Source organism: Diaporthe citri (assembly GCF_014595645.1).
Source record: "Diaporthe citri strain NFHF-8-4 chromosome Unknown scaffold_13, whole genome shotgun sequence".
Classification (NCBI taxonomy): Eukaryota; Fungi; Ascomycota; class Sordariomycetes; order Diaporthales; family Diaporthaceae; genus Diaporthe; species Diaporthe citri.
In genome coordinates, this window is record NW_025064858.1 from 701,493 (window position 1) to 714,170 (window position 12,678).

A 12,678-nucleotide genomic window follows, 5' to 3' on the forward strand; every position below is an offset into this window, starting at 1 on the left:
AACTCATTGGTCTTTTAGAAACGAGCTGAACGAGGCTGTGTAAGTGTAAGGGATTAATGTCTGGCATCGCCAGCTCTCGCTGGGATCTTCTCTCTTTGCACGTTGTATTTGAGGCTGATCAAGTTGTCCCCAACTGCAAGCACTTGACAATGCCCAGTACGGGATGCGAGTCGTGGCCGTCTGCCCTTCATGGGTCGACACACCCATGATCGACGGCGCCACAGAAGGAACGCCCGAGTTGAGGCAATTTATTGATAAGGACGTGCCTTTGGGCAGAATTGCGACAGTTGAAGTGGTATCGGACGTAATAGTGTACCTCAGTAGCCCGAAGGCTAGCTGCGTGACAGGTGTGGGATGCATAGTTACGCTGTACGTGTATACTTGATGTAAGCAAAATTGATCATTGGCTGCTTCGGTCTTGAGAAGGAATTCGAGTTGGTATTGAGATGATTTGTTCAATGAGGCAATATGGGGTCATGAGGCTCAGCGTATGGCCTTGTTTATCTCGTTCAAACTCGAGTGCGCACACCTAGAGCCCCAATTGTATTTAGATATACAAGGGTTGGAGAGAATGATACCAGATAAAAATTTATTGTGCTTTGTTTTGTAACAGCTCACAAGCAAGCTGCGTGTGAGAAATACGATGGAAGTACGAATGCATCACTATCCAATGTTTTATATTTTATGAATCGCCCATCTACCCTTTCGGTATACTCTGTGCAGTCCAAATGCCAACCAGAAGAAAAAGAAGAAACAATGGAATACCATGATGCCTGTCATATCATGTTCCCAGACTTACCCGGCATGTCTACTCTCAAGCCTGTGGAATTTGAACTCTCGCCAGCTCCGGCACATGACTCTTTTCCGTCAGCGAGTCTCCGGCTGGGCATCTTTCCTCGTCAGAAGAAGCGTTGTGCAGTCCAACACCAGAGTCAACGCTGTCAGTTCGGCCTCCTTTGCCACTCCTTGCGGCAGACATCAAAGCCAACATGCCGCCTTTGAGGCTGTTCGCTGAGACCCCTTTAGCTCTCAGAACACTAGTGGCCACTCGAGATGTATCTCCCCCGTAGCATACCAACCACACACATCCCGCTCGCTTCAGAAGCCCAATCGTTGTGAGGTCGAAAACAGACTCGACCTCTTTCCATTGCATTTCCAGGACCTTAGGGTCAGAGAAGGGTGAGGGTGTAGAGGAGTCGTATGAGCTCAAGGGCCGGGATATTGCGCCCGGGAGGTGGTGATCGGCAAAGGCTTCCGCTGTTCGGAGGTCCAAGATGACGTTCTCGGATGCAAGACTAGGACTTGCTGTGAACACCTCGCAGGCAGCGGACGAGTACAAAATGTCGGAGAAACTCTTTTGATCCACTTCCCAAGCCTCATCGTATCTGTAGGTGTCTACGCCGAGTAAGTTTTGGTTGACCAGAGGGTGGAAGACCTCCTCGCCCAGCTTGTCGAAATACTCGCCCAGATACTGGTATGGCAGGTCACAAGCCATGAAGACGCAATGGACATTCCCATCGTCTCCTCGGAGAGTCTCCAGTGTGCCGTTGGACTTTTGCTTTTGGATATAGTTGTACAAGCCTTGTAGGTTAAACCCAGACGAAGGCCCGCAAATAAGACCCTCGCGCGACAGTTCAAGAGACAGTTTATATGATTCCGGCGAGCCGACTTCCTCGATGGTGTCCACAGCGGCACGCCAGGGGAACTCAACGGGTGACATGAGGGCGTAGGAGCGAGGACCGGGAACTCGATCCCCGGCTTTGGTGCAGACTCTGGCAAACGACTGCGTTAGCCCCTGTGCGGTTCCGTGCTGGGGAATGATCTCATACGTACCCGACCCGCGTTACCGAAGGCTTTGCCTCCTTGAGATAGGTCCCGATCCCAGTCATTGTCCCGGAGGTACCCATACCACAGCAGAAGACATTGATCTCTGGCAGCTGGGTGAGAATCTGTGGGCCAGTCCAACGAACGTGTGCCTTCCAGTTCGCGTCGTTTGCGTACTGGTTGGGATTCACCACCTCCTCGCCACTTTCAGTGCTCATTTTCTCTGCTCTGAATATGCCACCACGCGGGTCCAAAGGTTCTGGCTGAGACGGTCCACCAAACAAGGTGATATTCAGACCAAAGAATCTCATCAGCTGCAGTTTTGTCCATGAGGTCTTGTTACTTAGGAACGCCCGGGTGTCGGTGATCCCGTACAGCGCCCGAGCGATGAGCGACATCGAGATGACAGTAGAGCCCGAACTGTACTCTACGATGGTCTTGGTGGTGTCGGGCTTCACCGAGGACTGTAGCATGTTCAAGGCTGCGAATGGCGTCAGCTCCGTTGAACTCGCTGTGGAAAGAAAATGGGCCAATAGCACATACCTGGAAGGGATTTGACATTATTGGCTGGCAAAGTGCCCATCATCTTTGCGTAAATCCTGACGCCATCTTCGTAGAATGGGTTGAGCTTCCGAGGCAGCTCCACCATGGGTATCATGGGCTGCTGGTCTGATCAAAGTAATTGCGGAGCGAGTCCTCGCCTTTGTAGACATTGTTTGTGTTCCGAGCGGCCATGCTGATTCTGTGTAAATTGTAAAAAGCTTGTCTAGAGAAAATGCAACCGGGCACAGAAAAGAGAGCCGAAAGCAGAAGTTTGGACACAATAGCTGTATAAATACCGCTGGAGGGCTCGAATTGCCTGCACCTCGTTCGTAGTGAATGCCGTAGATTAGTGACTCGGTGTGGTGATCCACGGCAGTGAGCTGGAGAGCCATGTTTCGATGTGATAATAGTGGATGTCGTCCCACACATCCATTGAGTGGGGGTTCTAATGGCAACATTCTCTTATTGTCGACTTGCATCGCAGTGATTTGACACTGACTGGACATCTCAAACGATTAGATGCCATCAAGGTGCCCTGATCTTCTCGGCATCAGCCCCATGTTTGGACTTGAATTGGGTCAACGTTGTAATGCCGAGAGAAATAGTAAGACCGAATCAGCTCGGCTGTCTTAAAATTCCTGAAGTTGCGCAACGCGGAAGTTTGTCCGTCATCTGGCGGAAACATTTTCGCGGCGCGATTTGTCCACTACAACGGCCTGCAGGGTCCTCATCGGGTCTCTCACCAGCCCTATACTACAAGGAGGGCGAAGATCATTGCACGCGAAAGAAACATCTTCGACCAGTACTCAATCTACATAAATATTGATTGTGGACGCTGGAGCATTGAATAACGAAACACCAACAACATATGTGGAGAAGACTGGATAAAGACACCGACTCTTGCGCGGGTCTGCCAAGTGAATGTGTGTGTATCCCTCCTCGAACTACATACTCTACAGTGGTTTTTATTATGAATTTATATGAATGTTCAGATGGTATGTTTCCTTTCAGGGCTTCCATAGGGAGTGCCCCAAACAAGAAAGTATTTCCGGGTAGACACTGTCTCTGAGCCAGCCTCATCCAATTGCGCAATTGATTCCGCATGGTTGAGTTGCGAGCGGTCGGGTCCTTGGCGATAGTAGTGCTCTTACGACCGCCGATCCTCCCTGGGGCCGTCTGCGAGGAGCGGTAAACGCGTTGAGCTGATTGCGTGCGTTTGGTGCGCTTGACGTTCCACAAACGGGCCAAGCAAACAAGCGGACCGGCGTTGAGAACCTTGATGAGTCGGCTGGAGTAAGCCTGGAGTTCCACTGGGCCAGCAATTGCAATGATAGACACGAACCTTGATGAACACTGAAATTAATATCAGGTAGATATTCGATTATCCCTTGCATCTAGCTGTCTCGACTATTGCCAACTTCTCATCTTTTCCGGCTTGTCTTCATATCCACGATGAGCACAGGGGTCGTCGCAAACGGGGAGGCTGAGAAAGCCCGTCCCACACCCACAGACCAAACCGATGTAGCGACAACTGAGCCGGCATATGCGGATCAGTCGACGCGATCACTTCCGGCCTCTAAGATCGTGATTGTGAGTGATGACAGCCTAGCAGAACAGTCTACACTCTATTTCATCGTGCTGACACTGGCCTAGGTGTTCCTGGCCTGCGCAAGCGTCGACTTCGTCGCGCTCATCGACCAGACCTCCCTCGCGGCATCGCTCTCCCTCGTCTCGTCCTCGCTCCAAGCCGGCACTCAGGCATCCTGGATCGCAGGCGGGTACTTCATCACGTCCACCTCGTTCCAACTACTCTACGGCCGCCTCTCCGATGTCTGGTCCCGGAAATATGTGCTCCTCGCGCTCCAGCTCGTTTTCTTCCTGGGCTCGCTGGCCTCCTCGCTCTCGCGGACTGCGATCCAGCTCATCGTGTTTCGTGCAATTGCTGGGGTTGGAGGTGGGGGTTTGATGACCGTTGCGCAAGTCATTGTCTCGGACGTCGTGTCTCTCCGGCAGAGGGGGAAATACCAGGGCATCTTCGGAGCTGCTGTTGCTCTGGCCAACGGAGTCGGCCCGCTGATCGGAGGTGCACTTGCGACTACATCAAGTGAAGGCTGGCGATGGATATTCCGGCTCAACCTGCCGCTCACAGCGCTATGTGCGCTTGCCGTGGTGTTCGCAATGCCGCTCAAAAAAGTCACCGGAAGCTGGAAAGACAAGATCACCAAGGTCGACTTCTTCGGGTGCTTCCTGACCCTTTGCGGGTCCGTCCTCTTCATGCTTGGCCTCACATGGGCCGGAGATGACCACCCCTGGAGCTCGGTCGCTGTGATACTGCCGATCGTGCTGGGATTTTGCACCTCCGCCGCATTCCTGGCATGGCAGCAGTACGGGACGAAATACCCGTTGGTGCCGCTGCACATTTTCAGGCAGAAGATGGTCAACGGCGCTTGCATCACCATGTTCATTAATGGCTGGAACTTCGTCGCCCAGGTGTATTACATCCCCACGTTCTACCAGCTGGCGTATGGCTACTCAACAGTCCGTTCTGCGTCGCTTTTGCTTCCTCTGACCCTGATGCAAACACTGTCGTCCACCGTCTCCGGTCTCATAGTCACCTGGCGGGGACGCTATAGGGAGAGCATACTGGTCGGGTGGGCGGTCTGGGCCATCGGCTTGGGTCTGTTCAGCACACTCGATCAGAACAGTGGGCTTGGCGAACAAATCGGCTATGCTATCCTCACGGGTTTCGGTGTCGGCCAGACTCTGCAGCCTAGTCTGATAGCTATTCAGGCTGGGGTTGACAAGCAGAACATGGCTGTAGTGACAGGGACCCGGAACTTTGTGCGGAACCTTGGCAGCACCATTGGGCTGGCGGTGACAGGAACCATCATCAACAATGTAGTCAGGTCCGGGCTGGCCTCCGCGGGGCTGGGAATCTCCGAGGACCAGATCAGATCTTTGCTGAGAGATCCGACATCTGCAGCTGGTCTTGGTCTGGGAGACGATGTAAGCCAGGCCATTCTCGCGGCATACCACGTCGGCTTCCAGCGAGTGTTCTATACCATGGCGGCGCTTGCTGCACTGTCAGGGGTAATGGCTTTCATTCTGATGCCACAAATCGACTTGGACAAGAAGGAAGAGCAGGATCAAAAAGCATGAGATATGGTTCGGCACGGCCATGTAACACTTGACGCCAAGTGACTCCTCATCTTCCAATAACATTTATATGTATCTAGCAGCAGTCCGTTCCTCGTTGCCAGGACAGGATGGCTCATCATTTTAACTCGTACTCAAAATCCCTCACATGCACCTAGCATTGATCTCATTGTACAAAACATAATATCTCACCGCATAAAAACACCTCCACCGTGAAGAGAAATACAAAACTCACACCCTAGAAGACCGTTCCCTTGACCTGAGCAACCTTGGTCAAGTTGATGTTCCGGATCATCCAGGTCCAGATGAAGCACAGCGCCATGACGCCAGTGCCGGCCGCAAGCATCCTCGTCTGCGCATAGCCATACGCGTGCTGGATCGCGAGGCGGGTCTCCGAGCCGACGGGGTAGCTGAGCTGGGTGTCGAGGTCCTCGTAGATCATGTCGAAGTTCTCCATGGCGTCGGCGGGTAGGTACCTCTCGAGCGCGACGGGGAAGGTGTTTGTCCAGATGGCGCCCGAGACCGTGGCGCCGACGGCGCCGCCAATCGTGCCGACGACGCTGAGCAGCGCGAGGGCGGCGGCGACGTGGCGGTGGTCGACGGCCGCGAGGACGGCGACCTGCTGCACGATGATGAAGACGCTGCCGCCGATGGAGATGAAGATCTGGCACATGACCTGGTAGCCGACGGACTGGTTGGGGCGGCGGAAGTAGATCATGAGCCCTTGCGCCAGGATGTACAGGGGCACGGCGATGAAGAGCAGCCACTTGAAGCGGCCGGTGCGGCGCATCAGGTATCCGACCAGCAGGAGCAGTACGCCGGACACGACGTTGAAGGTGTTGTTGATGTAGCCCGCCTCGGCGAGGGTGACGTCGTTGACGACCTGGAGGTACGAGGTGAAGTAGTTATCCCAGCAGTAGTAGGCGACCTGGTACGTCGCGTCGAGCAGGCATGCGCCGACGACGGTGCGGTCGGTGAGGAAGGTGAAGTTTAGCAGGGGGACGGGGGCCAGGAACGTCTCGTAGAGGCCGAAGCCGACTAGTAGAACGAAGCCGACCACGAGCATGGCGATGATGTAGTCGGTGGCCCAGCCGTTGGGGGCGGAGCTGGAGATGTCGAAAGGCAGCAGGAACAGCACCAGGCCCACGGAGAACAGGATCACCCCGAGTGCTGTTGTGTTTCGTAGAGTCAGTTTCTGATGTATTTGCGAGGAGGTTCTGATTCTGGGGCTGGACGACAACTTACCGTCGAAATCCACAACGTAGTGCCAAATACTCTGGACAACGTTGCGGCCGCTGTTGCGAGGGACGTATGTGCCGATCTTCTTGGCCTTGTGCACGCTGACCTTCAAGATGCCGAACAGCGGGACGGCCACGATCGGGAAGATGATGGCAAAGCAGCCGAATCCCCACCGCCAGCTGATGTTGTAGTAGAACCCCTCGGACGCCTTGGAGCCGGCGAAGGCGGTGATGATGTAAGGGGACGAGGTGAAGGCGTAGGCCAACCCTCGGTTCTTCAGCTGAGAGATATCGGCAGTGAGGACGTCCACGCAGAATGTCATTCCTCCGAATCCGATGCTGTAGAAGACCTGCGGGGATGTTCATGTCAGCACCATATTTGTCCGATAACTAGCTGAAGAGCTCTATAAGACGAAGTGTGAAATTTCTTACATATGCAGCACAGAAAGCCGGGAGATTGTGGCTCGCCGCCATCATAATCATGCCAATCGTAGCGAACGTGGTCATGACGGCAAATCCCTCAGCACGGCCCCAGACGTCGAGGATCTTGGACAGCGGGACATAAATTGCCGCGGACATAGCACTCGCAACCACGTAGATGACGTTGAGCAGCGAGTGCGTCTCCCATTCACTTGTGGCGTACGGGAGGAGGTTGGACAGAATGGAAGACTGCATCGCATTCACGAAATAGAGGAACCAGATGCTATCGTGCCATGGTGTTAATTAATCCGATTCGCTCCCAAACGAGGCACTTGCATCGCAGTTCGGGGAAGCGAGGACTTACTTGAGGAACACCAGAATGAGTGATGTCTTGGACCAACTCAGAGTCACGGCCTCGACATTCTGCAGACCTCGTTGGTCATCTCCCTCGACGATGACTTCGCGGTCCGGCTGTGACTCGTCGGAGTCTTCGCGTGAAGCTGGGGTGTCGGTGGCGTGAGCCATCTTGTTGTCCTCCTCCGCAGTCATGTCGGAAGATTGCTTCTGTGTTTTCGATAGGAAGATTGATCGAAACTTGATACAACAATGGCAGTCAGACGTGGGATGACTCGCTTCTTGAGTTAACAATCAACTCGAAACCATAAAGTGAAGTCGCTTGTTGCTGGCTAGGGAAAAACAAGCACACGTTAGACGAGGTCTCGACCTTGAAAGAAAAGACTTGGCGACTCCAGTGTGTTGGGCCAGGCGTACGTATGTCCCCCGGGAGTCCAAGTTTAGTGCGCTCAGTAGTCCTGGCGAGTCTCTGGCTGGTACAAAGTCTTTTCTCCGACCTCGGCTGGGCTGGCTTGACACTTGGATGCTACTCTTTGCTCGGGTGAGTTCACAATGACTGGATATTCTACCTCCCTGGGTCAATAATGCCCAGCCTGTCAGTCTGTCAGGTGGCGATCCGTCGTCGTCAGTCTCTCGGCCTACCATCCAGGAATTCTACGGTATCAATTCTTGTTGCAGCATGTTTTTTGATGGGACATTGGAAAGCGGGCGAGGCACAGAGCTCCAGGACGGGAATGCACGCCGAAACCCAAAAATTTCCCACGGGACTTTTAGCAGAGGGAATCCAGTCTGCCTCGTGGCCCTGGCCAGTCTGCATGGCCGGCGCACTTTTCTTGCTCACACTACTGCAGTTGCGGAGCCCACGGACGCCCAGAAAAAGAGAGAATATTAGTGGCACAGTGGGCAGTGTGTACCCACAGCTTGGTGTGGGCCGGCGTCCCTCCCAGACTCTTTATCTGCATAATCTTATCAGATGCGGCAAGCTCAGGCCTGTTTAGGGCAGGTAAGAAGAGTCGCACGGTGTGACATCGCAAGTGTGCGGCGTGCGCCGGCTCGGATGGTGGGGGTGCGACGAGGACCGATGGCGGTTCCAATTTAATCTAATCAGATCATCTGTGGAACAGCTAGCGGGAAAGTGGCGGACTCAGCCCAACTGTTTTTTGTCATTGTTTCCACACCTCTGACAAACTGCATGCAGTCACACCCTGTAGGGGCCGGCCTGCCACGTTGGGTTCGGCTGGGGTCAATCGATGGCCCGCCTCGTCTGATCACTTGAGATGCCCTCGGATCTCTCGTCCTATCTCCTATCGTGAACCGGAGCTATATTCTTTTCTAGGCCACAACTGTAGGTAATGCCATTCTGGATGGGGAAAGAAGGCCGGTGGAAGCCATGCAGAGTTTTCCCTCGTGTCGAAGAAGACGATCAGTGTGTACCATTGAGCCCGCCCGCGCGTGACGCCGACGACGATGGTATCGCAAACTTGGAACATGCGCGTATGAAGGCCGAGGCAGTGCTTGAGACACGGGTGTGTGGGGGGCAGGTTGCAGTGGACGAGCGCTGAGCCGGGAGAAATTCCTTGGTGATCACCACTGCCAATGCACGACAGAAGACCCAAGCTTTGACTAAGCTTTTGCCAAGCAGGAACGCCTGCGGTGATCGCCAACGACGACTTGTGATCATCATAAGTTGCCGGAAACAGGGCACTGGGACGATGCGTATGGAGAAAGGACGACAATCCTGTTTCAAGATTCTATGTATGTACAGTAACGTGGTAATGTAGTGGTCCCAGTGGGTGTCGTATTCCTCGTGTTCAACCCCCCAGAATCCACACTCATGCATACATGCATGGCAAAGGGCGGGCGGCGACGATCAAAGGGCCTTCGACGATCAAAGCCTCGCGTCCCAAGCCGCCCGGTCCGCCGACTCGAGCGGCTTCTCGCGGCCGTCCCAGAACAGCGGGCACAGCTGGAACCACTTCTCGCGGCTGCAGGTCGAGTACACGGAGCGCTTGTGGCCGAAGTCGACGTACTTGCCGATGGTGAGCCCCTGCGAGTTCTCGTACGACAGGATGACGGGCCCGCTGGCCTTGGGCTCGCCCACGACGTTGGCCGTCCGCGGGTCGTCCAGGAAGCAGTAGTGGATGCAGCTCGAGTACCACGCGTTGACGCGCCGAGCGCCGCGGAACGAGGCGTCGCCGACCAGGGAGTGGCGGCCGCGGTCGAAGTGGCCTGCGTCGTAGTGTGCGCCGAAGTGGTCCTCCTGGAAATTTCATGTCAGACACATCGTGGAAAAAATGGTAGAGTATGTGTTGCGAGGCTTACCTTGGCCCAGTAGAGCTCGTAATATGCGAACCGAGTCTCGTCGAACCGGCCGAACAGGCAGAGAACATGGGGATCAAAGTGCAGTTTTCGTAGGTATTCCCGGTGCTGATCCAATGTGCCCGTCTCGTTCCAGCCCTTGGCAACACGAGGGTCGTTCTGCCATGTGTTGAAGAGTCTCAGATGCTCGTCGTTCTGCCAGTCGATCACCTCGAGCGAGAAGTGCATGTCGCATTCTACAATGTAACGGCTGTATGCGATCGAGCCGGGATATGGCTTCGGCCGACGGACTGGATGGCGCGTGTAGACTGGCTCGTCGGGAAACCGGTTCGTGATCTGGTAGTTCTCGGGCATGACGGGATATTGGGCTAATGGCGTCCGCAAGTTCTTGTCTGTGCTCTCTCCAACCACCCAGATTGGACGCGGGCCAGTCGGTGAGGCTGCGCCCTGCCAGAACGAGCTTCGGAGGATCAGCAACTCCCCATCGCCTTGCTGTGCAGCCGTCTCTTCCCGTGGCTGTCGTGGTTTCGGGTGATGAACACCCAGCCCAGTGGCGAGGAGCTCAGCTTTGATGGTATTCGCACCCTCACCGGCTAGGGTGAGCCTGAAGTATTCATTCGCGGGGTGGCAGAGGTAGATGGCGTGGACCACATTCCAGATCTGGGCCAGCGATGGTGGGGCCTCTCCCTCCCATTGGAAGTTCGTCGAGGGGGATCGTCGCGCGCGAGCCCAGGGGCTGTTATCTGAGATGGGTGGGCGTTCGCTTTCGCTCGGGAACGTGAGGTCGACCCATGAGAGTTTGTCTGAATGTAATGGCTGTGGCAAAGCCCTTCCCTTGACTGGCTGGTCTTGCAGAGTAAGGATGAGCCTTGGTGATTTCTCAGAGACTCTTTGAACTCGATATGTGGTGAGGAACGGGAAAGGAAGCTTTACAGGGGGGTATTCGCCCTGTGGTCGCGTGACGGAATCCATCTTGGAGCAGCAGGCCTTCGGCAGAGAACTCAGTACTGAAATGTCACAAAATTTGTGATAAGGTCGAGAGAGGGAAAGACTGTATTTTTGCACTATATGACGACAGTTTCATAGGCGGGAGGGCTTGTCCTGATTAAGTTAAGAAAAAGAGATGCACAGGTCAATGCGGACACGAGATAATCGCGTGGTTCGAATTGCCGGGCGGAACTGTACTCTAAAGATTACTCAAGAGTGTGGAACTTGGGGTAAGAGAACTGAGCAAATTTCTTTATCAGATCCTCGAGGATGGCGCCGTGGTCAGCCCGTTCCTGCGACATCTCGTCGTAAGTCCGAAGGGTTGGGCGATTCAGGGACGATGAAGATGGTCTAGCGAGAGTAGAATCAGTAGACAGTGCTCGGCCAACTAGCGCCCAGGGAGTTAGGTAGTCGCTAATCTAGATCGGAATCCTGATTGTGGCCCGAGATTGTACAAATACAGCAGACTGGAACCACCCAAGTCTCGAGGGTCGAGCAAGCGAGACTGACAGTACGAAACACGAAGCCAACATGGAGGACACCTACAAGTATCAATCATCGAAACCTTCACCAGGCCCACACGATGCCTCGGACAAACCTCGACAGCCCGTCTCCCTGCGGTCTCGGCCGTTGAATTTCGAGCATTTCCGTGTCACCTTCCCCCAGGAGAAAGTCGTCCAGGTGACACTAACCAGGACGGACAAGCTCAACTGCGTCGACAAGGCCACCAGCCGAGAGATAGCGGAGATCTGGGAGGCATTCGACCAGGACGAGAGCCTGTTGGTGGGGGTGATCACGGGCGAGGGAAGGGCGTTCTGCACGGGGGCCGATCTACACGGTGCGCATTCTCATTTTCCTCACTTCCTCCCTCTCGGACGAGCGCCGCCCCTCTGGGACAAGTGCTGCACATGCATGCATGTTTGCTGACGTGGAGCCCACACACCACAATACAGAGTGGAACGAGATGAACAGGAGTGGCGTCGTCAACGACATGGGGGCGCCCGGGCTGGCGGGGCTGCCGCGGCGGGGGGGCAAGAAGCCGATCATCGCAGCGGTCAACGGCATCTGCATGGGCGGGGGGTTCGAGATGGCGGCGAATTGCGATCTCGTAATAGCGGCCTCGTCGGCGGTGTTTGCCCTGTCTGAAGTCAAGCGCGGCATCGTCCCCGTGGCGGGCAGCCTGCCGCGCCTGGCCTCGACCATCGGCCTGCAGCGCACCATGGAGCTGGCCCTGACGGGGAGGACCGTGGGCGCGGCGGCGCTCCACGCGTGGGGCCTCGTCTCCCAGGTCGTGGGCGATGACGACGACGTCGACGTCGTGGGCGCGGCGCTGCGGCTGGCGGGAGAGATCTGCGGCAACAGCCCTGACGCGGTCATCGTTGGCCGGCTGGGCGTCCGCATGGCGTGGGAGACGGGCAACGTCGAGGAGGCCGTGACCGCGCTGGCGGAGCAGTGGTACCCCCGCCTGGTCAAAGGTGCCAACTTTGCCGAGGGTATCCAGGCATTTGCGGAAAAAAGGCCACCAAAGTGGGTGGGTTCCAAGCTGTGAGTGGCCGCCGCGCACAATGCCTGACGAGGCCTTGATGAAAGTTTCTTCCTCTCTCAAACTCTAAAGCGCCGAGTTCCGAGCGCGTGGGCAGGGGTGTGGATCAGCTAGCGTGTTGTGCAATCTTATCAGATCCGTTTCAAAGACAGGGGACCCAGGTCTTGTCAAGCAGGGGTGGAAAATCTCGAAGTGGTTGCATCAGGTATTGCCCCAATAATCGCATATCTGCATATCTGTACACACGCATCTGGGTCCTCTCCTTGACTGGCAATTCTCACTGTCTTTGGACAC

At 55.2% G+C, this 12,678-nt stretch overlaps 5 protein-coding genes across 5 annotated transcripts; 2 read left to right on the forward strand and 3 right to left on the reverse strand.

The window, feature by feature from the left end:
* Positions 1–814: 814 nt before the first annotated feature.
* Positions 815–2,473, reverse strand: INS49_004927 (uncharacterized protein; the record flags this gene model as incomplete). Its single annotated transcript, XM_043165714.1, has 3 exons — positions 815–1,772; positions 1,834–2,305; positions 2,368–2,473. The coding sequence occupies 3 exons, from the start codon at positions 2,471–2,473 to the stop codon at positions 815–817; spliced, it is 1,536 nt and encodes a 511-aa protein (XP_043017843.1).
* A 1,346-nt stretch (positions 2,474–3,819) lies between these two features.
* Positions 3,820–5,526, forward strand: INS49_004928 (uncharacterized protein; the record flags this gene model as incomplete). Its single annotated transcript, XM_043165715.1, has 2 exons — positions 3,820–3,957; positions 4,021–5,526. 2 exons carry the CDS (start codon positions 3,820–3,822, stop codon positions 5,524–5,526), a joined length of 1,644 nt encoding a protein of 547 aa, XP_043017844.1.
* Positions 5,527–5,761: 235 nt separating this feature from the next.
* Positions 5,762–7,730, reverse strand: INS49_004929 (uncharacterized protein; the record flags this gene model as incomplete). Its single annotated transcript, XM_043165716.1, has 4 exons — positions 5,762–6,693; positions 6,769–7,111; positions 7,194–7,464; positions 7,546–7,730. 4 exons carry the CDS (start codon positions 7,728–7,730, stop codon positions 5,762–5,764), a joined length of 1,731 nt encoding a protein of 576 aa, XP_043017845.1.
* Positions 7,731–9,423: 1,693 nt separating this feature from the next.
* INS49_004930 (uncharacterized protein) lies at positions 9,424–10,826 on the reverse strand (the record flags this gene model as incomplete). Its single annotated transcript, XM_043165717.1, has 2 exons — positions 9,424–9,795; positions 9,858–10,826. 2 exons carry the CDS (start codon positions 10,824–10,826, stop codon positions 9,424–9,426), a joined length of 1,341 nt encoding a protein of 446 aa, XP_043017846.1.
* Positions 10,827–11,372: 546 nt separating this feature from the next.
* INS49_004931 (uncharacterized protein) lies at positions 11,373–12,390 on the forward strand (the record flags this gene model as incomplete). Its single annotated transcript, XM_043165718.1, has 2 exons — positions 11,373–11,679; positions 11,795–12,390. 2 exons carry the CDS (start codon positions 11,373–11,375, stop codon positions 12,388–12,390), a joined length of 903 nt encoding a protein of 300 aa, XP_043017847.1.
* Between the last annotated feature and the right edge of the window lie 288 nt (positions 12,391–12,678).